The sequence below is a fragment of the Sphaeramia orbicularis genome, chromosome 13 (genome assembly GCF_902148855.1).
Source record: "Sphaeramia orbicularis chromosome 13, fSphaOr1.1, whole genome shotgun sequence".
Taxonomy (NCBI): Eukaryota; Metazoa; Chordata; class Actinopteri; order Kurtiformes; family Apogonidae; genus Sphaeramia; species Sphaeramia orbicularis.
This window is the reverse complement of record NC_043969.1, coordinates 37,385,489-37,409,070: the sequence shown is the minus strand read 5'-3', so window position 1 is coordinate 37,409,070 and position 23,582 is coordinate 37,385,489. Positions and strand designations below refer to the sequence as shown.

Here is a 23,582-nt window from a genome sequence, read left to right as displayed (position 1 = left end):
ATTGGAACATCCAAGACCATCCCATGCACATTCTGTCAGGGCATGTAAACTTATGAGCACAACTGTATGTATATACTTTCCCTTTCAAGCATAACATCAAATAGAAACTTTTTACTTTTTTAATTCAGCCTTCACTGCTTTTATACTAGACTTCTGAGACATGTCATCAAACTCTTACAGAGTCTCCTGTGTTAAACCTCATCTTTCAACTTTTCCTTTTTTCTACTTTACCCTTCAGATCTGTTTTCAGCAGGTTAATGTCAGTCCCTCAGTGTTTTTTATTTTTTCTGTGGGTAATAGATATCAGTGTCCAACTCTGACACTGACATCTGACATTTCAGATTCAAGCGTTTCTAGGCAGGGACAAAATCAGTAACTTTAGTATCAAGCAGTCATACGCTTTTTTGACCAGAAATACATTTCTAGTTAAAGCTACCTTTGGAAGCCACAGTATTCTGATTGTTTGCTGTTGACGGTATCTGCATTGAACTGAGATTTGTTGTAATTTTACGGTTGTATTTTCTGCTTTTTTTTTTTTTTTATTATTTTTTTATTAGAATTGTAAGCCATATGTAATATATTCACTTTATAAACTGACATTATTTGTAGAGGACCTCTTTGCATATTGAAATCCATTTCACTAAACTGTCATTATCATTATCAGTCCCAGCTCTTCCCTAGAATGTTGTGCATATAGAATTTTCCTCACCACTGTCAGGCTCAGACACAGCATTCAAGCCATTAGACACCACCTAAGCCAAATAGTTCCAAAATAAGTAAGGAGAGCATTATATTTCACATGGATTATTGGTTATTATTTAAAAATGTGAAATGTTCTTGTGGGAAATTGCTGATGTAAATATGAACAGACTTTTACCTCTGAGTACAGTAAGCGTTGCCAGTTTCTTTCACAATATGGTAAGAATTTAGGTCGCAAATATTGTGGGAATAACTGAAAGTAACACCCTTCAGATCAGTCCAACTCCCTCAGCCAGACAGCACTTAATCCCCCATAAAACCATTGGAAAACCCTCATGCTCAGAAAAGTGAAGTGGTCACAGTCTTAAACCCAGGGCAGTCGTGTTAATTGTTTTACTCATTATTGCATATTCTCAAAAATGGGTTGATATAAGAATTCTGGAAACTGACCTTTATTTTACAGCAGCCGTCACCAGTTGTTTCTTTATCTGATTGCAACAAAAGTGTCACCAAAATGCAAAACAGGAGCGCGTGAGAAGGCGGCTGCCCTGAACTTCTAAACTGGCATTTCTGAATGTCAGCGAGATGTTTCCGATAAACACCGCAACGATACTTAAAGTTATCAGTAGAAATTTCAAACAAATCTTACACTGCTGTTTCTCTTCTTATCTGTTCAGAGGCAACGAGTCTTTGTAGAAATCCATCATATGGGCCACAGCTCAGGCATCTTCATCAGTCCAGAGCTAGACAACATCATTTCACTCTTGTCTAGTGTTTCATTCCAACACAGAAATTGCCCCTTTTTTTCTGTCTGTTCAAGCAACTTTGCAGCTGAGTAACGTTACAGTCAAATGGCAGCAGGAAAAACATTGTTAATTTGGAGATAATAAAGTTTTATTGCACATGTATTGTCTGGAAAATGCTTGCTCTTCCATGTGCTGATACTTACAGATGTCAGCCAAACGGGATTTTTCCAATTCAGTAAGAACCAATTTAGAATTATGATTAAAGTGTTCAAGCAAATATAGATATGACCCAGCAAATTGGGGCACTAATAACATCAGGGCTAAACTTTGTGTCTTTCGAATGCAGCCTCTCTTTTGTGCCAGAAGTTGGAGAGATTTAGTGCAGGGCAGAAGGAGACGGCACACACATCTTTATTTTTGATGAGAGAGGGATGAATGATTCATGAGGTTAATGAATATTTCTTCCACAGATGCATATTTGCATAAGGAGGGCAGCAATCATCATTAACGGAGCTTTATTTGTTTTATTCGATGTATCCTGTGATGTTTGGCCTTGAGATACACATCAAAGTAGCTGCTGTACACGTTGTCGGTCCGTGATCTTTTTCGAGGGTAGATACCTTGAGAGAAGCCCATTGCTGTGTTCGGATGTTTGTGCATGTGCATTGATATTTGCTGACAACTCACATTAAGAGGTTTTAAGTAAGCAGATTACAGCTGTACGATATCAGAAATACTGACATTGCAGTGTTTTTTCTGTGATATATGGTGTGATAAGCTCTATAATAATTCTTTTGGGGTGATCTTTTAGGAAGTACATCTATATTAGGAAATAAATAGAATCTAAGCAAGCTGAAAAATGGTTTAATACCAGGTTTGGGCAATGTAGAAAAAACAGTTTAAAAGCTTGATAATTAGTATAGAAAAAGTATGAATAATTATTGCATAATTACGTGACTATTATTGGTGGAGGTGGCCTCCTATGGTTATTCAATAAACTAAAAGAATATATATTTTCTAGATTTTAACCCTTTAACAACAGCAATCTCTCTGGCGCTGCATTTTGCACTTCACAGCATTCAAATTACTGTAACTCCACAAAATTCAAATGGCATCGGAAACCAGAGATCCTGAGCTTTCTGTCACTATGTAACACTTTACGGCAGCTGTGTGGGACGCTTATTACAAGTAGAAAGGAACAGTTTCAGAGACTTCCACATATGACTTACTGGGCTATAACATGATAATGATAAATATCGCGAAATAAATTTTCCTTGATAGAAATATGAGACCTGCTCGGTACAGTTTTGATAGAATTAATTTGCCTATGTTATGACAGACATAAGAACAGCCAATTATAATTAAGTAGCGCCGCACTGAACCAATCACGCAAGAGCCATGTTAAGTTAGGTTGACGCACACAGTACAGGTGTTAGAGCAGCCGCAGCACACACGCTAATGTTTGGGCTGTAGAGGGAGGTAATGACTGTTCTCTCAGGAAAAAATTTGACCGAGAACTCAGGCGGCAGGGTTACTGAAAAGTTGGATGTGGCATAGAAGCCGGGAGTTGGACTTTCAAAGCTTGTTAAGTTTCATTTTTGGTTTCACGCCTGTTATGGCACTTAAAGAACGCACCCCCACGTATATACCCCTGGCATTGTTTTGTGAAAATGGTCTGTTTTGTTTGTGTTCTCTTTTAAAACTTGAAAGCTTTTGCCTGCTGGTCAGACTTTTAGGTTAGTTTTAAACTTATGTACCTGTTTTATTTATCTGAAACAGTTGTATAATGTTCTTCAGCACATCTGTCATGTTCAACTTCTGACAGAAAATAAATCATATTTAAATCAAAAACAACCTTCTGATGTCTTCACAACTAACTTATGAATAACGGAAAATTTAAGCTTGACAAAAATAGTGATTTGATTTATATCGTGATACATATTGATGTTGTCTGATATGAAAAAAATTATTGTGATGGGATTTTTTTCCATATCGCCCAGCCCTACTTCCATATAGCCTGGCGTTAACAAAAAACGTGAAACGTGTCATCTCGATGACAATGCTGAAGTGATATATCGTGCGTCCCTAAATGCAGATGTAGTATTTACAGCTGAACATGACACGGAGTGCAATCAGATAGTGTATCTTTAGCACTCACAGATTCACAGCTCTCAAACACCTGATGGCCATTTTTTGTGGTTGAAAGCCCGCCAATAAAATTCATCTACTATCATCAATCTGTGAATTTGGTTGGCAGAGTGTTGACAGGATGTAAAAATAAAGTACCCGTTCCTGTTAACTGATGGCTGGAGATTGGGGTGGTGTTCATTAGCATTTGTGGCGGCTGTGACCTCAACGCTCAGTGACCTTGTGAGTTGACATGGAGGTGGGGGAAGGGTGGGGGTGTACGGGCAAAGATAATGTAGATTTCTGGCAAAAGACGCTGCTGACAGCTGTGATGTACCGCAGCAATTCCATGCTCCACTGGCACAGCTTCAGGACCTCCCTGACAAAAAGGTGACACATAAGCAGGGGGAGTAAGATTGAAGAGAAAGGAGATGAGCTCTGAACGTGAGTGCACTGAAACAAACCAGTGGGAATAAAGACATGACTGAGCATGTGCAGCCAGTGAATTAATACAAGTCAAACTGCTCGGCGTAGGGGTGTTGAAAGTAAGCGGTCAGAGGTTTTTACACGAATGACCTTCTGAACGGCCTGCCCTGCCTGGTCTTCGCCTCCGCATCCGGATCCCATTGGGATCTGCTGTCCGTCTGTGCGACATTTTCATTTGCAAAGCTACAATGACCCCACAGCCAGATGGGGTGGTGTGTGCACGCTGGGTTTTGACCTTGTCTTTAGCAGTATTGTCTCAGAAGAGCTGCCAGGGGAAGTGCGCAGACAAGCTGTCCTCCTTCAGCGACCCACCAGTCAGCCCACTCAAGCCTTCTCGGCCCAATCTATTTCAGGTCACACAATCCACTGCAGTCCCAAGACGCTCTCTTTTATTTTATTTTTCTCCCGTTGACACTTAGTACGGCAGCGCTACAGTGGCAACCAAGGACTTGGACTCAAGAAATATGTCATCTAATAGTAGAAACGGAATATTTATTATAATTATACTGTAACTGCCAAGAAAAGTCACCATCTGGATTTTAGTAAACAAATAGTTCACATCCTTCCATTGGGTAATTACTGCACTGATTAATATGTTTCAGTTCTTTAACCCTATAACTGACACCGTGAGTAGCTTCTCATTTATTAAACAACCATCAGCTCATAGAGAACGTAAAGATTGGACTGTGTTTCAATGGAAAAAGATCATGTGGTCTGATGAGTGCAGATTGGCCTTGTTCCAGAGTGATAAAGTGATTACCCATCATGCCTAGCGCCTACAGTACAAGCCTGTGGATGCAGTCTTATGATCTAGGGTCAATTCAGTTTGTCAGGCCAAAGTTCAGCAATGTTATGTGTCCAAAATATGAAGTCAGGGAACACGAGACCACATTTCCACATATGGACTGACCGGACCTGAACATTATTGAGAGTCTTTAGGTTGTGCTTGAGAGGACATAATGCAGTGGTCTGACTTTCTTATCATAAATGCAAGAATTAGACGAAAATAAATGCAAATGTGGGTGTAAATAAGAGCCGAGACATTTATTGTGACATAAATGATGCCGTGGTCAATGTGTTGTATAATCAAAGCTAAAGCCTGGGTGTTACATCTACAGAAATATTGGGTCTCCTCTACGTTAATGTTATTTCTCTGATAGCTCTGAATGGACATGCCCTTTTTTCCATTTTATCAGGGTCTATCAACCTTTTTTTTTTTTTTTTTTTTTTTTTTTTTTTAACCATGCCCTACTAATGGCATTGTAAGCCTACTGCCCCCCCCTCCCCCATGCCCGAAAAAATTTTTGGGGTGGTGGTACGTGGTATGTGGAGGTGGTGGGTTATATAACTCTGTAGATAAAGGTGTGAGAAAGCGCTCTGCTCCCCCTCAAAAAACACATTTGTAAGGGGGGTGGAGGGGTGCCAGTTGATATCCCCCCCCCCCCCCCCCCCCCCCCGGGTTCAGAACCTCTGATTTTATGATTGGTGGCATCTAAGTTTCAGGTGCATTGCCATCACTCACTGTGTTGGAGTCTAGACCAGAGCTAATACCTCCCTATTATTTATATCAGAAATAGACCTAAAATCCCCCTAAAGGAACAAGCTGTAACTGTCATTTAAAAATGTTCTCCTGTTGACGTAGGACTCTTATCCCTCTGTAAATTATTCCAAGAAGAGAGACCAGCATATCTAAAAACTGAATGGATAAATCAGACACAGGCTCTAATGAGGGCCTTTTGTTTTTAGCAGCCACTGAATGGGAGGCTAAGGTTAAAGTTACGGTCGGTTCGATGGAAACTTCCACTTTACTGCTAGATACCTTTTAACACCAGGATCCATTAAGTGCAGATTAGATGTACTTGTACTGTTGTATTCCCATTTTCTGCAACCTCACTACATTTGTCAATTGGCTTCATTTATCAGTTACTATTTATCCATCACTTCTCTATCCAGATATGTCCCAATGTGTGGATTTTATTTTTTTCTTATTTATTTATTTATTTATTTATTTATTTATTTATTTATTACCTCCGCCAAGGAGGTTATGTTTTTGCCAGGGTTTGTTTGTTTGTTTGTTTGTCTGTTTGTTTGTCTGTCCGTTAGTGTGCAACATAACTCAAAAAGTTATGGACAGATTTGGATGAAATTTTCAGGGTTTGTTGGAAATGGGATAAGGAAGAAATGATTAAATTTTGGTGGTGATCGGGGGTGGGGGGGCCTACGGGGGGCGCCACTGATCAGCCTTGGCGGAGGTCTGCGCTCTCCGAGTGCTTCTAGTTTATTTTTGTGAACGGTTGGCATATTGTTTAAAGCAGGGGTGTCATCTAATTTTAGTTCAGGCCACAGTAAAATAATAACAGGGAAAAAAGTAAAATTACATTATGAAAACATTTACATCTACAAAGAATCTTTTTTCTTTTTTAAATGTGAATAACATGAACAACCAGGAACAACATAAAATTTCTTAAGAAAAATAAGTGCAATTTCAACAATATCACGCCTCAGCTTATCATTTGCACATGTGCATTATAATATACATTATATATACAAATCGTAGTGGTTCTACAAAGGCACAAAACATTTATAAATAGGCGTAACATTGTTAAAATTGCACATCCTTCTCTTAAGACATTTCAGGTTCACATTTGTTCAGGTTATCCAGATTTGTTGTGAAAGGATAGCTTGTAAATGTGGACATTTTCATGTAATTTTACTGTTTTACATGAAAACAAAGAAAAATTTGGACTTTATTATCATTATTTATATATTATTATGATCGTGTTTTACTGGTCCGACCCACTTGAGATCAAACTGGTCTGTAAGTGGCCCCTGAACTAAACTTCTTTTGATACCATTGACTGTTGTTATCTTCACTATGATTTTTGCATTTCACAAATCTGACGCGTTGGATTGGACTCTTTGGCGGGAGAGTTTTTCCCCACGGGCCATATGTTTGTCAGTCCTGACTTGATGTGATTGAAATAAACTCTAAAAACCATTTCGGAAAATGCATTGTCTTAAAGCTGACACTACAGACGTGATGATAGACTGAGCTACTCAACAACTCATAAGGTGTCTCAAATGATATTGCGATAGCACTTTTTTTTTTTTTTTTTACATACATAAAGGTTTAGAATGCTTCTTCCGGCATTGTAGATTTGCAACATGTCATATTTTTTGCTTATAAGTGAGCAGACAGTCATTTTGAAAAGCTCTGCAGATGTGTGTTTACCTGACAGAGCAAGCCTGTCCTGAACTCTTTGCTATCTTATCTGCCAGTGCCAGTGCCATTTGTCAGCTCTAATGAAATGGAAAGGAACAGCAGATTGCTTACAGTGTGCAGAAGCGGTGAGGATGTCAACGATAGGGGACAACCTATGTTTGTCCACCGGCTTTTCCAACGAGCTGCTCTTTTTGTCTCCGTACATGTCGGGGCCGGCCCTGTTCAAAGGGGCTGTCAGCAGTGGCATTAAATAGGTGTTGTGTGTTGTTCCATAATGAAACGTAACGCTACACACCTGTCGAACACAGTGTGATCTTTGCATTACAGTGACATGTTATCACACTGGACAAGTTGAGACGTCTCGCTCGCTACCGGATGTATTTTTTTTTTTTATGGATTGTGTGACCTCACGCGCAACCTGAGCTGAAGGGTTTGGACTGTTGGTTTAGTTATTCAGCCATCACCAAACAGCTCATGCAGTCACACCCTGAGTTACAGTCTGCTCGGCTGAATGCCAAAGGGTCCTGTAGATGAATGTACCCACAACGAAAGCATAGTAGCACTTGGCTTATGGCAATCACTCATTTCCTACAGTAAATGACTTTTTACAGTACGTGATAATTTATCAAAAATAAAGACCTGTGTTTCATTAAGACAATTTGTCCTGAAGATAAAACAAATGTACCCTGTATGACTTCTCTGTAGGTCATTAATAAATCAAGAGCCCCGGGACCCTTGAGGGAGCGATGGGGGACGTCAGAGTGTAAATGACAACCTGTGTAAAATGACACTTGAGCCTTATTAAGGCCCAGCTGGCTGTTAATGAGGGTATGGCTGCGACTACGACTTTGTGTTGTCTGATGTGGCTGGCTGCGATTGCACTCTGTGATCACTGGCGCGTGTCTAACTAACTAATGCCAAATTTCCACACAAGCCTTTGAAATGGCCCCTAATAGATTTTAATGGATAATCGACCCACATGGTTTACAGCTTACGGGGGGATGGGCCGCCGGGTTCGCATACTACAAAGAGCATTTGATCCCCTTATCAGTCAGTCCGTACATTGTCCTGTGAAGGCTTTTCATATTGTTAATCATAGGCTGCAGGTTAATCACTCGCTAACTGTTTCATAGAGGCCAAAAGATCTCCATGTTTTCTCTTACTGTTTCAGTTTGATGTGTGCATAAGAAGTTTCAGTTGATTTAATTGGGATGAATTGTAGTTACCTCCGCCAAGGAGGTTATGTTTTTGCCAGGGTTTGTTTGTCTGTCTGTTTGTTTGTCTGTCCGTTAGTGTGCAACATAACTCAAAAAGTTATGGACAGATTCTGATGAAATTTTTAGGGATTTTTTTGGAAATGGGATAAGGAAGAAATGATTAACTTTTGGGGGTGATCCGGAAGAAATCCTGGATTCTGGATCACTTTGAAATTTTCGTTAACATTGTGGTAAATGGGGCCAAAATTTTCGTTTCCGAATATCTCGCTTAATTATTGACCAAAACTCATGAAATTTAACTCAGGAATTGACAATGGGGTCCTCTATCACATTTCAAAGGCTGATCCGGATCTGATCCAGAAGGCGGATTTTATTTTTAAAAAAAAAATGTAGGATTTGTATCACCAATTATGTGGGGAATTTTTGCGCTTGGCGGAGGTCTGCGCTCTCCGAGTGCTTTTCTAGTTTAAATATTCAAAGTTCATTTTATTTGGATGAATTGTAGTTTCAGTGCTACATTTGAAGAAAGCTTTGATTCATTTAAGCTGGAAAATGAAGGATTTAAGAAATGGTGTCAAATTGTGGTGGCACAGTGGGATAGTGGTTAGCACTCCCACCTAGCAAGCACATTAAAGACTGCTACATACTCCACAAGAACAGATTAATTTGTAGTCTCCTCAAGGTGGCAAGAACAAGAACAAAATTTGTTCTGGCCTGAACATTTCGAGAATTGAGAATCAGTCAACTCCTGGGAGGTCCTCCGCTTATTTGTGTTAACCACACCCACTTTTAATATCTGACCAATCATGCAATAGTTCTTGCACACAGCACAAGAAGAGATGCTGCCTTCATGTGCCATTGGGAAGATGATCTTTTCCACTAGTGAGTTCAAATTTACATTTGTGTTGTGTTCAAGTGCTTTTGTTGTTGTAACGAAATGAAAATACAATTTATCGTGACCTGCTACTTGGGTAAAAGAGTTTTGGACGTGTTAATTCATCTGCTGCAGCATTTTTTGTTTGGAATTTTTTGTTTGCAAATCGTGTAATATGCAGCTAACAGCAGCAAAACATTAATAAAACCCTTGTTTATCATTCGTGATGAATCCCTCGTTGTTCTCCACCAAGTTGAAAAGTTCAAAGGTTGTTTTCATTTCAGCAGCTCATGGATCAAAAATTTTTTTTCCCAGTTCTCCAGTGGAAAATACGATGTGAGGGGGTGCTCATGTGCAGTTTTTGAGTTCTGCAACTAGTATTTACCATAATTCCCATAGCACATAAAGGCAGGAAAAGTTCTGCCCACATGGTGTGTCGAGAACAAGCTGCAAGAATTCCCCAACTGGGGCTGCAAGAGGACATTTCTGTTCTCTCAGAGTTTGTAGCAGGCTTACTGGTCCCACCCTCACTTCTGGGATTAGTTTACCTGTCCTCTCCACGCCATGTGAGTTTCTTCCAGTTTCCCCCCACCATTAAAAACATGTAGGCTCATTCTCCTGTCGGTACCCCTGACCATTTTGCTGTTGAAGATCTGGAGTTGGTCCCCATGCTCCTTCAATGACAGCTCACTGCTCCTGATGTATGCTATGGGCTAATGCTCTTGCCAATACTAGGTACTGTGTGTATTAAGATGGTTAAAGTGCAGAGATCGAATTTCCATATAGGGACAGTAAAGCAAGTTAACCTTTAAAAGTATAACTTAATGAAACCATTGTTTATGAGACATACCAAACTGTGCAGAGCCACTTTATACTTCTACACCATGAAACATTAGCATTGGAGACAATGAAAATAAAGTTGATTCTGCTTTCTATTTTATCCTGTTATTAAATTGAGTTTCCATGCTGGTTTTAGTTATAGTCATCGCTTTCATTAACTATAATAACCCTGCTGGAAACCTTGGAAAATATTGCTCGCTGATGAAATTCTCAATTAAAAAAAAAAAAAAAAAATTGCTGCTGCATTATTAGCTCTATTCTGAGAGTTAATTAAGTAGGCATGGGTAATTTCAGCATCGCATTCTGACGAAAGTATATCAGATAGTGCTCCGTTATATTGCTCAAACGATTTTTGTGCATGAACAGACAAAATCAATGGGTCCAGTTGGTAAATCTGTGCACAAACACAGAGAAGGTGGTCAGAACAGATACAGACACAGTCATTTGTTTACTGTTAAGGCCTTTGTAGTCTTTTATTTAGAAATTTCAGCCCATCTTGAAGATGATGTAACCTGTTTCATATTGCACTTGTTGGGTGTTCTTCAGGGAAAATCTGAGCTCATGAAGTTTATTTTTCCTTTGAACTGCTGGCCCGGAGTGTGTAGTGTGACTTTGGCGTTTCATTCAACCACGTTGCTTCTCTCTCTGGTATTTGGTAATTGCAGCCTGGAGAAGAATGTGTCATGTCCTGACAGCGCTTTAGAAAATGATCCTACTACTCCGCTGTTCCCTTGCTCCTCTTTACTCCACAGCCCCAGCCTGAACTCTCCCACAATCCATCTGGGCTCACCTTGCACAGACGTGTGCACCTTGTCGTTTTTGTTGTGATTTACAACCTGGAGGAACAGGTCTGGTGTGTGTAGATCTGGCTTTGACATGGGAAGTTATTTGGATTTCTTATCTTCCTCAGGATATTCTGATACAAAGTGCGACATGCATTTACATAAAACGATTCCCTGCTTGTGTTTAACTTGAATGCAAAAACGACTGAAACTTTTTAAGTCAGAAATAGCCGAATACAAAAATAACTGCTGTGATAATTCTGAAAAAAGTTCGATCTCCCAAGTCTTGAGTGGAACTTGAGTGGGCTGAATGAAACTCCAAATTATAACTGAACATCTTTTGTCTATAGTTACACTGCAAAAAGCAAATGATCTGATTACAGTTTGGCAAAAGCCTGCTGCATAAATCTGCATATTAATGATAACAACCTCTCCCTGAGACAACAGTAGTTCCACACCCAACAAGAGTTTATATGTTTTATATTAATACGCTTATGTGTTGCGTGAAGACCAGCATGTTGATATGGAAATTATTTCTCTAAGTTATGCATCACTCAGTTTAATTAATGACTTCATTAGCATAGCTTGTTTTTTTTCTCTTTTTTTTCATAAATCATTGTAACTGTGGCACGATGTCAGGTAGCTCAAGGGCATGTTTTATTTGGTGTCCCTGTCACACTATTCTATCCTTCTGTTGTTTTCTGTGTTGTATTCAGTAATCTGCCAAAAAAAAAACAAAGTCTGTGAAGGGAAACATCGCCTACATTACCATGAGGAGAAAATAAGAGATGAGAGAAGTAAACAAAAATAAATAATATGCTAGCGTTCATGGAGTCAGATTGGATTATAGTGCAAAAATTGTAAGTATCCTATTGAGTATGAGAAAATAACATGTGTTAGGGCTGCACAATATTTGCAAAACTTGCAATATGCAATATGGGTCTACAGCATTTTAATAATGATAATATTGCAATATTTCTCGTTCACCTAAAGAAATTCCAATTTCATCTCCTAAGAAAAATGTTCCTTAACAATGTTCGAATGAGCCAATTGTTCGTATGATGACTCAATTATTTATAATTTAAGACAAAATACTGCACTACTGCAATCAGTTACACAGTTCTGTCCAAGAACCTGGTGATGCTGCTGCCGTAGACCTTCAGACACAAACATAGTCAGATATTTTGTCATTTTATTCACAATAGCAATGTGTAAATGACATGGGTGTATTTCACAATAACAAAAGTGCCAGAGTACCGCTGTGTAAGAGCTTTAATAAAACAATATTCCATTGTTTGCCTGGTTTGGTAAATACTGCATATAAAAATAAATTCTTTAAATAGAATTGTTCAGGCCTTGCCCAATGTTGTGTTCTGAAAATATTGACATCTTTTCAACATTAATAACATGTAAACTTGCATTCAACCAGCAGCAGTAGCATTACTTCATTTTTTTTGCCAGAAAACTAGCATGTTACAGTGGTAGAGAAAACCACTTTGGTACCCCCATGGTGTGTGAAACAGAAAGTTAATGAACAAAAAAAAAAGAAAGTAAATGATTGCAAATCTTTGTGATATATTTCACATTCCGTTATCGTGATAACAATATATCTTTTATATACAGGGTGGGGAAGCAAAATTTACAATGAACATTTAGTTTTTTCTCAGCAGGCATTACGCCAATTGTTTTGAAACCAAACATATATTGATGTCATAATCATACCTAACACTGTTATCCATACCTTTTCAGAAACTTTTGCCCATATGAGTAATCAGGAAAGCAAACGTCAAAGAGTGTGTGATTTGCTGAATGCACTCGTCACACCAAGGGAGATTTCAAAAATAGTTGGAGTGTCCATAAAGACTGTTTATAATGGAAAGAAGAGAATGACTATGAGCAAAACTATTACGAGAAAGTCTGGAAGATACTATTAAAGAAGAATGGGAGAAGTTGTCACCCGAATATTTGAGGAACACTTGCACAAGTTTCAGGAAGTGTGTGAAGGCAGTTATTGAGAAAGAAGGAGGACACATAGAATAAAAACATTTTCTATTATGTACATTTTCTTGTGGCAAATAAATTCTCATGACTTTCAATAAACTAATTGGTCATACACTGTCTTTCAATCCCTGCCTCAAAATATTGTAAATTTTGCTTCCCTACCCTGTTTATATTGTGCAGCCCTAATGTGGTATTGTCATATGTTTTTTTTTTATATATATAATATATCATCACCTTTCTAAAAGAATGAAGTATTTGATGATTTAGGCAAAAAAAAAACCTAATTTTTGTCAAACAATAATTGGCAATTATTTTAGGAAGGTGATGATACTGATTCTTAAATGGTGTTGATTTTTGATTAATTATTTACTTTGACTTGTTTTCTACCATTAAAGGAAGCCCTTTAACTCAGATTTTATTGCATTCTCGAACGTTTTTACTAGTTAAATGTAAAACCTTGCAGCGAATCACCTTATTTATGGGATTTCAGTGAATTGAATCATAGCTGTATCATGACACTTACACACACTTGACAATGCACAGCCAAAGTATAGACAGTTAACTCAGATAAAGTGTTGTTATCAGGATACGAACTTGAAATGAGAGAGGTGAGGAACTTGATTCATTTCCTGAAGGAAATTCAATATAATACACAATAAATCCACTAAAGAGATGAAGAATCTTTTTTTCTTGGCGCATGTTTTATCAGATGAAGCCTCAGCGAACCAACTGTTCTCCTGCGATTAACTTGTGTCAATTTGGCAGAGCTGAGAAGTTTGTTTATGCATCACATGTCATATCATCATCACATACTGCACAATGCTCTCCCATATCCCAGATTTTTCCTCATATCACACAAGCATCAGCCCCTGTCTATCAAAACCAAGGCTGGATTTTCTCTATGTTGTGTCAAAAACACAACGTAATAAACTGTAACGGGTCGAAAAAAAAGCCTTGAGATTCTATGTGCGGGGAACAGAAATACTACATCATAGAATCCCAGTAACAGATTTACAACCCTTTACTTTCAGCTGGCTGAGCACTAGTAATAGCAGTGTCAGAGACAATGGTTGGATAATGTTGGGTTCTTCTCCGGCACCAAAACAACCCGGTGATTTACTGACAGAGCCTGGTCTTCGCACACCCACAGGGAGGGGATATAGACGAGGTGCTTTGGACAGAGAGATGGGGACAGAGGGAGGTCTTACTGTTGTTCTGCTATCCTGTGACAGAGTTCCTTGGTTGACTGGCGCGGTTGCCATGGTCACTATTGTGCTGAGACAGGTTTAGTGACACTGATAGTGATCACTCGGCTGTTATTGATAGTGACAAAACCTGGCCCATATCCGGCACTGTATACGCCTTTTTTCTTCTCCCTCCCACTGTTATTTATATTGTGGCTGTTGCACGATATCATTACTTTTTGTCCACCGACCCAGCCGGCTCCCTCTCAATTCTGTCAGTCTGAGGTGTGTGACTGCCATCTACTGTGCAAATTTGAACATTACATATTGTTAACAAGCGGTACTATTTTTGGTCAGACCATGGGTGTCAAACTCATTTTAATTCAGGGGTCACATACCAATTTGATCTCAAACGGGCCGGACCAGTAAAATAACAGCATTATAGCATATAAATAATGAGAACTCTTAATTTTTACACTTTGTTTTAATGCAAAACTGTCAAATTAAATTATGAAATTGTTTACGTTTACAAACTAGCCCTTCATAAAAATGTGAATAACCTGAAAAACCTGAAATTTCTGATGAAAAATAAGTGCAGTTTTAACAGTATTATTCTTTAGCTCATCATTTTTGGATGTGCATTACAATTTACAGATTACAATGGATCTAAAACAAACACAAAACAGTTAGTAACAGGCAGAATATTGTTAAAATTTTCAGTTTCAACATAAAATGAGCTTGATGTGACTGAAAGAAAGACACTGTTAAATTTGAGGATCCTAGTGGGTTTTCTAATCCAGACATGTGGGTTTTTCATGAATCTCAGTCTCATTCAAGGTTTTGCGCGTAACCCATCGTGTCCACTTGCATTACATGCAGAATCTGCCCATTTAAACACATAAATCATGAGTGATTTTGCAACAGCAATCATTTTTGTGAAACACTCTGCCTTGCATAATTAGTTTGATTCCCAAAATGTACCAGTGAGAGAATAAAAAGATATTTGAAAAAAATAGTAGTGCGTAATTTTTGTGTCCTTTTTACCCTGTTACATGCAGGTTTTTGTATAAAATAATATAAAATTAATTTGAAAATGTGTTTTATCTGAAAAATAGTTTCTCCTTTATCTCAGTAAATATTTATTTTTAAAATAGACTCGTTGACTGTGTAATTTTTGCACTTGGCAAATTCATCCACCCCTATGTTTGATGCCCTCGGGTTGGATGAATGAATGCGCATATGTTTGTTTTTATTGTTTAGTCTCACAGACCTGTTCAATTTACACAGAAAAAATAGTAGTGTAAAAACAAAAACAAAAAAAAATACAGTGAAGAATGAGTTATTTTGTGGGATATAAAAAATAAATAAATCCCAAACAGCCTTGAAGACATAAAGAACCAATAAGAAAAACAGGAAGAAGCCTGTCTTAGATGAAGAGACACATTGTAAAGAGAATTTTCTTATCAAGTACAATATCAAGTATCAAGTACAATAAATAAATGCATTTACATTTTTCGTGTGTCTCCTTTTAGTCACCGCCTGGAGGTAAGAGCCCAAGTTGCCCAGGCGTTCCTCGCCAAGTTCCAGCTAACCAACGAGGAGATGGTCATCCTGCGTGGGGCTCGGGATACACCCATAACAGAGGTGAGCTCCAGTGTATTTCACACTGATGAATTCACTTCACCCACAGGAGAGTTACAGTGCAGTGTGAGGTGTAGATCAGTAGCTGTCGTTTACCACCAGTTTCGTGTCTTCCAGGATGCATTACCCAGATTGTCTGGGTGATGGGTGACCGCTCCTCTCACCCTGTCAGCATGTTGTTTTTTTTACCATCAACAACATTATTTTTACTCTGTATGCTTTACGCTGTAACCTTGCAAAAGTAGATCAATCTACCACTTGTAAACCAAAGACGAGATAAGAAGAGCTCAATTCATCTTGCAGGAAATTCTTGTCTGCCCTATTCCACTGGAACTTTCCAAGCAGTTGCATTAGAGGCAGTGAAATGAAGTTCACTAAGGAGTTGGTATTCTGTGATTTATTTAAACATACAAAGTTGCTGTTACACAAAACAAAACAAAAATATAAAAAAAAAAAACTGACAACAAAAGTGTGCACCCTTGTGCATGTGCAGCCATGATGATGTAAATATGTAAATAATATTAAATTTGTAATTCAAATTCTTTATTTATATAAATGTTTATGTAAGTAGGTGCTTCTATGAAACTGGGTTTGTTTTGGTACCTGGCACTTTACCAGCTTTTTAGACCCAATAATAAAAGAGAAATTTAGACATATATCCCCCCAGGATGGACCTAATGATAAATGAAAAAAAACATTATACTCTTGCTCTGAGCCATTCCAAAATTAATACATTTTTAATAAAATATTGGGGCCAAAAATAGGACCAAAATTGGGACAGGAAAGGCTACCTAGGTGTCAGTGCATTTGATCTGGAACACATGGCTTGAAATGGTCTTATGTGCCGCTATAAATAAAGACACTGCGTTAAATGTGACGATCCTAGTGGTTTTTCCTGAATCTCAGTCTCATTCCAGGTTTGGTGTGTAACCCATCTAATCCACTCACATTAAATGCAGAACCTGCCCATTTAAACACATAAATCACGAGTGATTTTGCAACAGCAGTCATTTCTGTGAAACACTCTGCCTTGCATAAGTAGTTTGATTCCCAAAATGTACCTGTGAGAGAATAAAAAGATTTTTCAGAAAAATAGCGTGTAATTTTCGTGTCCTTTTTACCATGTTACATGCGGATTTTTGTATGAAAATATTATAAACGTTACCTAAAAATGTGTTATATCTGAAAAATGGTTTCTCTTTTATCTCAGTAAATATTTATTTTAAAATAGACCCAAAGTGCTTCCAAACTTGATTCATAACATTAGTCTGCATCTTGTTTGAATTTTTAGCCCCCATGTCCAGTTTTTAGGGACCAGTTTCATAGAACCACCCAAATATCAAATTTCTCATTTTTCTCTTTATATTTTCATTTCACTTGTTTGTGGTTTTTCTACCAGTCTTTTTCTCTACAATTGCTTGTTGTGTGTTGCTGCTGTTGACTGAAATTTCCTCACGGTGGCATAAATAAAGTCTTGTCTTATCTTACTGGGGGGTTTTTTTGAACAGCCTCAGTCTTATTGGACAGAATGTCTACTTTTTCATGACATCCATGGAGCTGTCTCTAATGCAGCTGGTTGGAAAAGTACACTAAAATACTTTGAAAAATGTGTACTCATGTTTGTGGCCTACTGTAACATGTTCAGCATGGAAATATACAACTATGAATTCCATGAATACAAGAAAAACATTAAAACTAAGAATCAGTCTCACATCACCATGTTGGATTTTTTTGTCACACTATAAGATATTTTTTAAATTAAAGTCACAATCGTATAATATTTTCGTATTGTTTAAAAAAAATGCACATTCATGTCTAAAACTTACTCAATATTTCTGATTAATTTCCTAGGATTTCTTCAAAGCTCTCAGTCGGGTGAAGCACATCCATGAGGATGTTAAGGTCCTCTTGCGAACCAATCAACAAACAGCAGGGTAAGGCACCATTACTACATGTTTTTCTTCTCTCTGTTGCAGTTGTTTTATCCATGTGCTTTTATTTATGACATTTATCATGAATCTGAATGGTACAACAGACAAACGGGACAAAAACACCCAGAGGTGCTATTTATGTCACCGATAGGTATCTGACACTATGCGTCACGTCATGGATATGTAATGTACGGTCTTGATTTGTGTGCTTGTTCCAGACTAGAGATCATGGAGCAGATGGCCGTGTTACAGGAGACATCATATGAACAGCTCTACCGCTGGGCTCAGAGTGAGTAAAGTACACAGAGTTAATACCACCAGCACTGGTGAGGTGAAAGCTGACTCACCATGACTATCGAGCATCAGGCTATATGTTAAAGTTGGCTGTTGTGTTATTAGAGGAAGGATGCAATCCTTAAGTGTGGATTCTGTCATAAGTAATGGAATGATAATAAGTGTGTTTATATTATGTAACATGTCTTTAAGCCTCGTGTTCAGACAAAAAGAGATTCAGGCTATCGCATTAATTTTCTGATGTTTTATATTATGTTTCATTCAGCACATGTCAGTTGTTTCTAATTGTTTGTGCTGCTTCTTGTCATGGGGTCAGGGGTCACACTAAATGAACTTTTAGAACCCATTAAATTCAGGTTTTTTTTATGTCTTTTAACCCTTTATACAGGGTGGGGAAGCAAAATTTACAATGAACATTTAGTTGTTTTTTCTCAGCAGGCACTACGTCAATTGTTTTGAAACCAAACATATATTGATGTCATAATCATACCTAACACTATTATCCATACCTTTTCAGAAACTTTTGCCCATATGAGTAATCAGGAAAGCAAACGTCAAAGAGTGTGTGATTTGCTGAATGCACTCGTCACACCAAAGGAGATTTCAAAAATAGTTGGAGTGTCCATAAAGACTGTTTATAATGGAAAGAAGAGAATGACTATGAGCAAAACTATTACGAGAAAGTCTGGAAGATACTATTAAAGAAGAATGGGAGAAGTTGTCACCCGAATATTTGAGGAACACTTGTGCAAGTTTCAGGAAGCGTGTGAAGGCAGTTACTGAGAAAGAAGGAGGACACATAGAATAAAAACATTTTTTATTATGTCAATTTTCTTGTGGCAAAAAAATTCTCATGACTTTCAATAAACTAATTGGTCATACACTGTCTTTCAATCCCTGCCTCAAAATATTGTAAATTTTGCTTCCCCACCCTGTAGGGCACTCATGGAAATGATATGAAATTTAACATTTCAATCTTGGTGTGTTATTGGAGGACATAAGATTTTATTACTTTTGTGAAATTTTTCTGACTTTTTTGTTGTCATGTAGAAAATCAAGATCAATGAAATTACCATATTTGGTTCCTTGCCTGTAAGTGGCGAAAAAAAAAAGAAAAAATCCAAGAAGCTCATAAAAAAATACAAGAAAAACACATGTAAGGTGAAGGGAACATGTATTTAGAACATTAGAACAACATTGTTAGAACATTAGACCAACATAAGTGCTGATACAGACACCAGGCAACATCCACATTATCACTGTGACCATCATTATTTACATTAGTACAGTGTTTTTCAACCATGGGGTCGCCTCAAAATTCTAGTAATTGATAAAAATAATCATAAATAGCTAATAAAAAATATTTTTATGATTCAATATATATTTCATTATAATTAAAACACCACACATTTTTCCTAATAAAATCAAGTTCAAATAAAAAGCAGGATATAACATCTGAGAGGGCATATCCAATTATGTGACTGCATGTGTGACTGCACTTCAACCTGCCTGGAGACAATTGCCCTCAGAAAACCAGACCGAACAGAGAATGGAAAGATTTCTTCACGCACCTGGTCCCACTAAGACTTCTCCTAGAGAAAAATGTCTCCGTTTTGTATGTCTGGGGTCGCCAGAAATTTGTGGTGTTAAAATGGGGCTACGAGCCAAAAAAGGTTGGGTACCACTGCATTAGTACCATTACTTCATGGTACCTAACAAAACAGGTACACTCACTGTGCATTCAGAGGTGGACCTTACAGACCCTGCAGACCGCATTGGACCTGAGTTTGTTGCCTCACTGTCCTCACTGTAACTTTAACCCAAATACTCAAATATATGTATCAAAGACTAATAAAAGTGGGTTTAACAAAATCTGACCCCTGTAAGTTTCTGACATAGAGCCTTATAACTTAGTATGAAGGTAAATCTTCTGCTTGACTTTGTGTTGAGCCTCTTGGATATTTGGTAGCATTATGCCATTGGCTCTTTCCAGTAATGATCTTAGGACCAGGATCAACGCCAGTGAAAATGCAGACTGTTTACCGTCAGTCTGCTCTGATAACACCTCGAATAAAATGACACAAATGGATAAAATTCTCTGCCCTCTGTTCTTGGCAGCCCCTCCTCTGTGCATAACTGTCACACTCATGCCAGGCACAAATGGTCTAAGACATTAAATTTTTTTTTGTGGCATTAAACAATTGGGCAATCAGCAGTAAATCAACATTCGCAAACCTCAGTAAATCACCTTGCATGACTCGTTTTAAGCCTCTCCTCTCCAAAATTTTACATTGAAATGGAAACTCGTATAAATATATGCAAGTAGGTCAGCAACAAAAGTAACTGCGACCTAGTGTAACCTTTCCTGTAATCAGGGTTTGTACGAGTGCTTGAAATCCCTGAAAATGCTTGCATTTAAATGTTGTTTTCAAGGTCTGAAAAGTGCTTGATTTTTAGTTTAAGTGCTTGCAGTTATAACTCTGTGATGCCATTTATTTATTTATTTTTGATAGTAACTCTGCCAGGTCACATGGCGAGCCAAAGCTACTTACAGAGAGGTGATACATTTTGAAAAAATAAAAATTTATGTCGAAGTTTGGACATATTTTCAGTATGGACTACAACTGCTGCTGCTGACAAACAATTATGTCGTACTCGGAGAAATGTTTGTTGGAAGTCTTGACCGAAATGTGCAAATGTCGTGACGTAACTAGTTATAAAACGTTACAAATTAAGCAGGAATTAAAACATGTTGTAGAAATCCACTCGATTTTTGCAAAATGAATATAAAGATAGCTTTGCAGCACCTGGAGGGTTTAAATTCAAACTTTATGAAATATTAGGGTCCAAATACACAAACAAATGTACCAAAGACTAATAAAAGTGGGTTTAGCAAAATATGACCCCTTTAAGCTTTTTGGGTGTGTTTAATTTATCAGTTATACCTTTTCCAAAAATCTTCATGCACCATAAAACAAGAAGTGTGACATAATATACATTGTTTTTGTTTTTTTTTTTAAACTAAAAAACATTATAATTTCTTGTGGTAGAAAATGCTCCACCCATGTGCCTTACACAAACACACTCTCACTGAACACTCAATGTCAAATTATGTGAAAATGAATCCAGTTTTTGACCACTTGACCATGAAACCCCCCTCCACCCCACCCCACACACACAACCTCTGCAACCACAGCTTATGCTTAAAATATGATTGAAAACGTTCTTGGTGCTTTGGTTTGCCTCTTGCAAAGCCGATTCCCATGGTCAAAAGCACGTAGCAACAAAGAACACAAACATAGTTACAAGAGGGATTGCATCTATTTCAGCTGTGTCGATTGTCCTCTGGCCTCACAGACTCATTTACTTCTTCTTTTTGGTCGTAGATGAATGCAGAGGACTGACCCAAGAGACCTGTGATATCAGCCCAGTGTTGACTCAAGCTATGGAAGCTCTTCAGGATCGACCCGTTCTGTACAAGTACGCTCACAAATAAACACACGCTAAAACCTACTTCATTATCCAACCAGTGTATCCACGTTGGTTTTTGCTGTTCTTTTAAGGCCAGTCAGTGTTCACACCTTTTTCTAGGAGCTTTGTAGAAGTACGTGTTCTAATGCCCGGACTAGATGAATCACAGGATATATTTATGGAAACATAGCCTGATGACATTAACACCCATTAGAAGCTTTTACTGCTGTTTAGAACACATATCCTGATGTTCTCCTCTACTAATATTAAACACAAATAGAGATTATAGAGAATAAAATCATGACTTTGTGTTGACCAAACCTGTCTTCTGTGGGTATCATCAGGTAGGGATGTCCTGATCCAATCTACAGATCAGTATCGGCTGCCGATCTGACATTTTTTAGAAGATCGGATCGGATTTAGTCACGAAATCATGAGACCCGGTTCTGGGGTGGGGGGATGGGGGGTAATCACACGTCCTGCTCCCTCAAATTAAAGTTTCCAAAGGTACGGAAAAGGAAAATTAGCTGCACAACAGCGGGAGGTTTGGAAGAATTAGTAAAATGTCTATAGGTTTCACTTTAAGGTCCAGTAGTGATGCTCGAGTCGTTTTTTTTTCAGCCCGCGGGGCTTTTGTGGAATTATTTGACCCGACCCAACCCGCCCCGCAAATCAACTGACATTGACGTTTTGACTTCCTGATAAAGGCTTGAAACCGAAATGCATAGAAGTGTTATTTAAGGTCTAGATATGACCATGCCATGGTAATAAAGGCATTTTAATGTTTAAAGAAAGTGCCTTGGAGTTTTCTTCCAGTTTGTTATCTACTTTATGAATCCCTTTTTCCAAAGAGCACCTCGAACAAACTCTTTTTTTTTTTTGGTCCTAGAAGCATTCCTTCCCATGATTTTTTCAACTGACATTCTTTTGACCCACCCCAACCTGACCCGCAAGTAACCCGCTGATGTGCGCATCACTAACGTACAGCGCAGAACACCCCTCCATATCATACCTGGAATGACCTGTCCATAGACGCGCTACAGCAATGGCAAACATTTGGCTCGTGGGCCAAAACCGGCCCACCAAAGGTTCTAATTTGTCCCACAATATGAATTTGGATAGTGCAAAAATTATACAAAAGCCATTAAGAGTCAAAGGTGTCATACTTGTTTAAGTTCAGGTTCCACATTCAGCCCAATTGTGATCTCAAGTGAAATAAAAGCATAATAATCAATAAATAATGGCTCCAAATTTAAATCAAAATGTTATTGTAAAAAGTCGGTATCGGATCGGTATCAGATCTGTATCGGCAAAACTAATCCTAAAAAAAAATCAGATCGGATCAGAAGCAAAAAAAAAATCCAGATGGGGACATCACTATCAGCAAGTGAACTGTAAGATTTTCCAGCCAATAAAAACTTGTCGTCAACTTGTTTTTGTTGAGAGCCACAAAAAGGTTCTTGATTAGAAACTGAGCCTGAAGCAGGAGAAAATATTGCCTCCATCAGCCAACAGTGTAAGAAAGTGCATATCCGCAAAAAAAACAAAAAAAAAACAAAACAACCCTCTGTCAGAAATACAAACATTCAGCAGTGTGAGAAAACTCCCACTGTGGGTTTCTACAAAAAATTACACGAGGAAAACAAATCGAGTTTCCATTAAACATGAGTTCATTTTAATACACTCCTTCATAGTTTACTGAAAGAATTCCCAAGAGGGACTTCTTGTATTAAAAGCATTGTGTTCTCATTATAAACAAACAGTCTCAATTTTGTCCGGTATTTCTCTCTCAAGGCATAAAACCCTTTTTTTTTTTTTTGGACACTTAGTTTTTATTAGTTATTTATCATTTTGTCACACAGAACATAAATAATTGGCAACAGATAATAGTCACAATCTAACAGTAATGATAATTTAGGTTACAATCATGAAATAGCAATCAGTTTACCTAATTAATTATATTTAAGAGCAGCAGTTTATGTAGCATTTCACAGTACTATGAGACAAACCACACATTAATTGTATTTAAAGAAACTAATCCATTTTATCCTTATTATGTAAAGTTC

The 23,582-nt window shown here is 37.9% G+C and overlaps 1 protein-coding gene across 1 annotated transcript in view; it reads left to right on the top strand.

Annotated features, from left to right (window-relative positions):
- Window positions 1-23,582, top strand: part of cog6 (component of oligomeric golgi complex 6) — a 49,765-nt gene that overhangs the window by 2,647 nt on the left and 23,536 nt on the right. Inside the window, exons 5-8 of the mRNA XM_030151973.1 lie at window positions 15,712-15,823; window positions 17,672-17,754; window positions 17,970-18,040; window positions 21,432-21,525. Coding sequence (XP_030007833.1) covers window positions 15,712-15,823; window positions 17,672-17,754; window positions 17,970-18,040; window positions 21,432-21,525 — 360 coding nt within the window. The remainder of the gene's footprint in view (window positions 1-15,711; window positions 15,824-17,671; window positions 17,755-17,969; window positions 18,041-21,431; window positions 21,526-23,582) is intronic.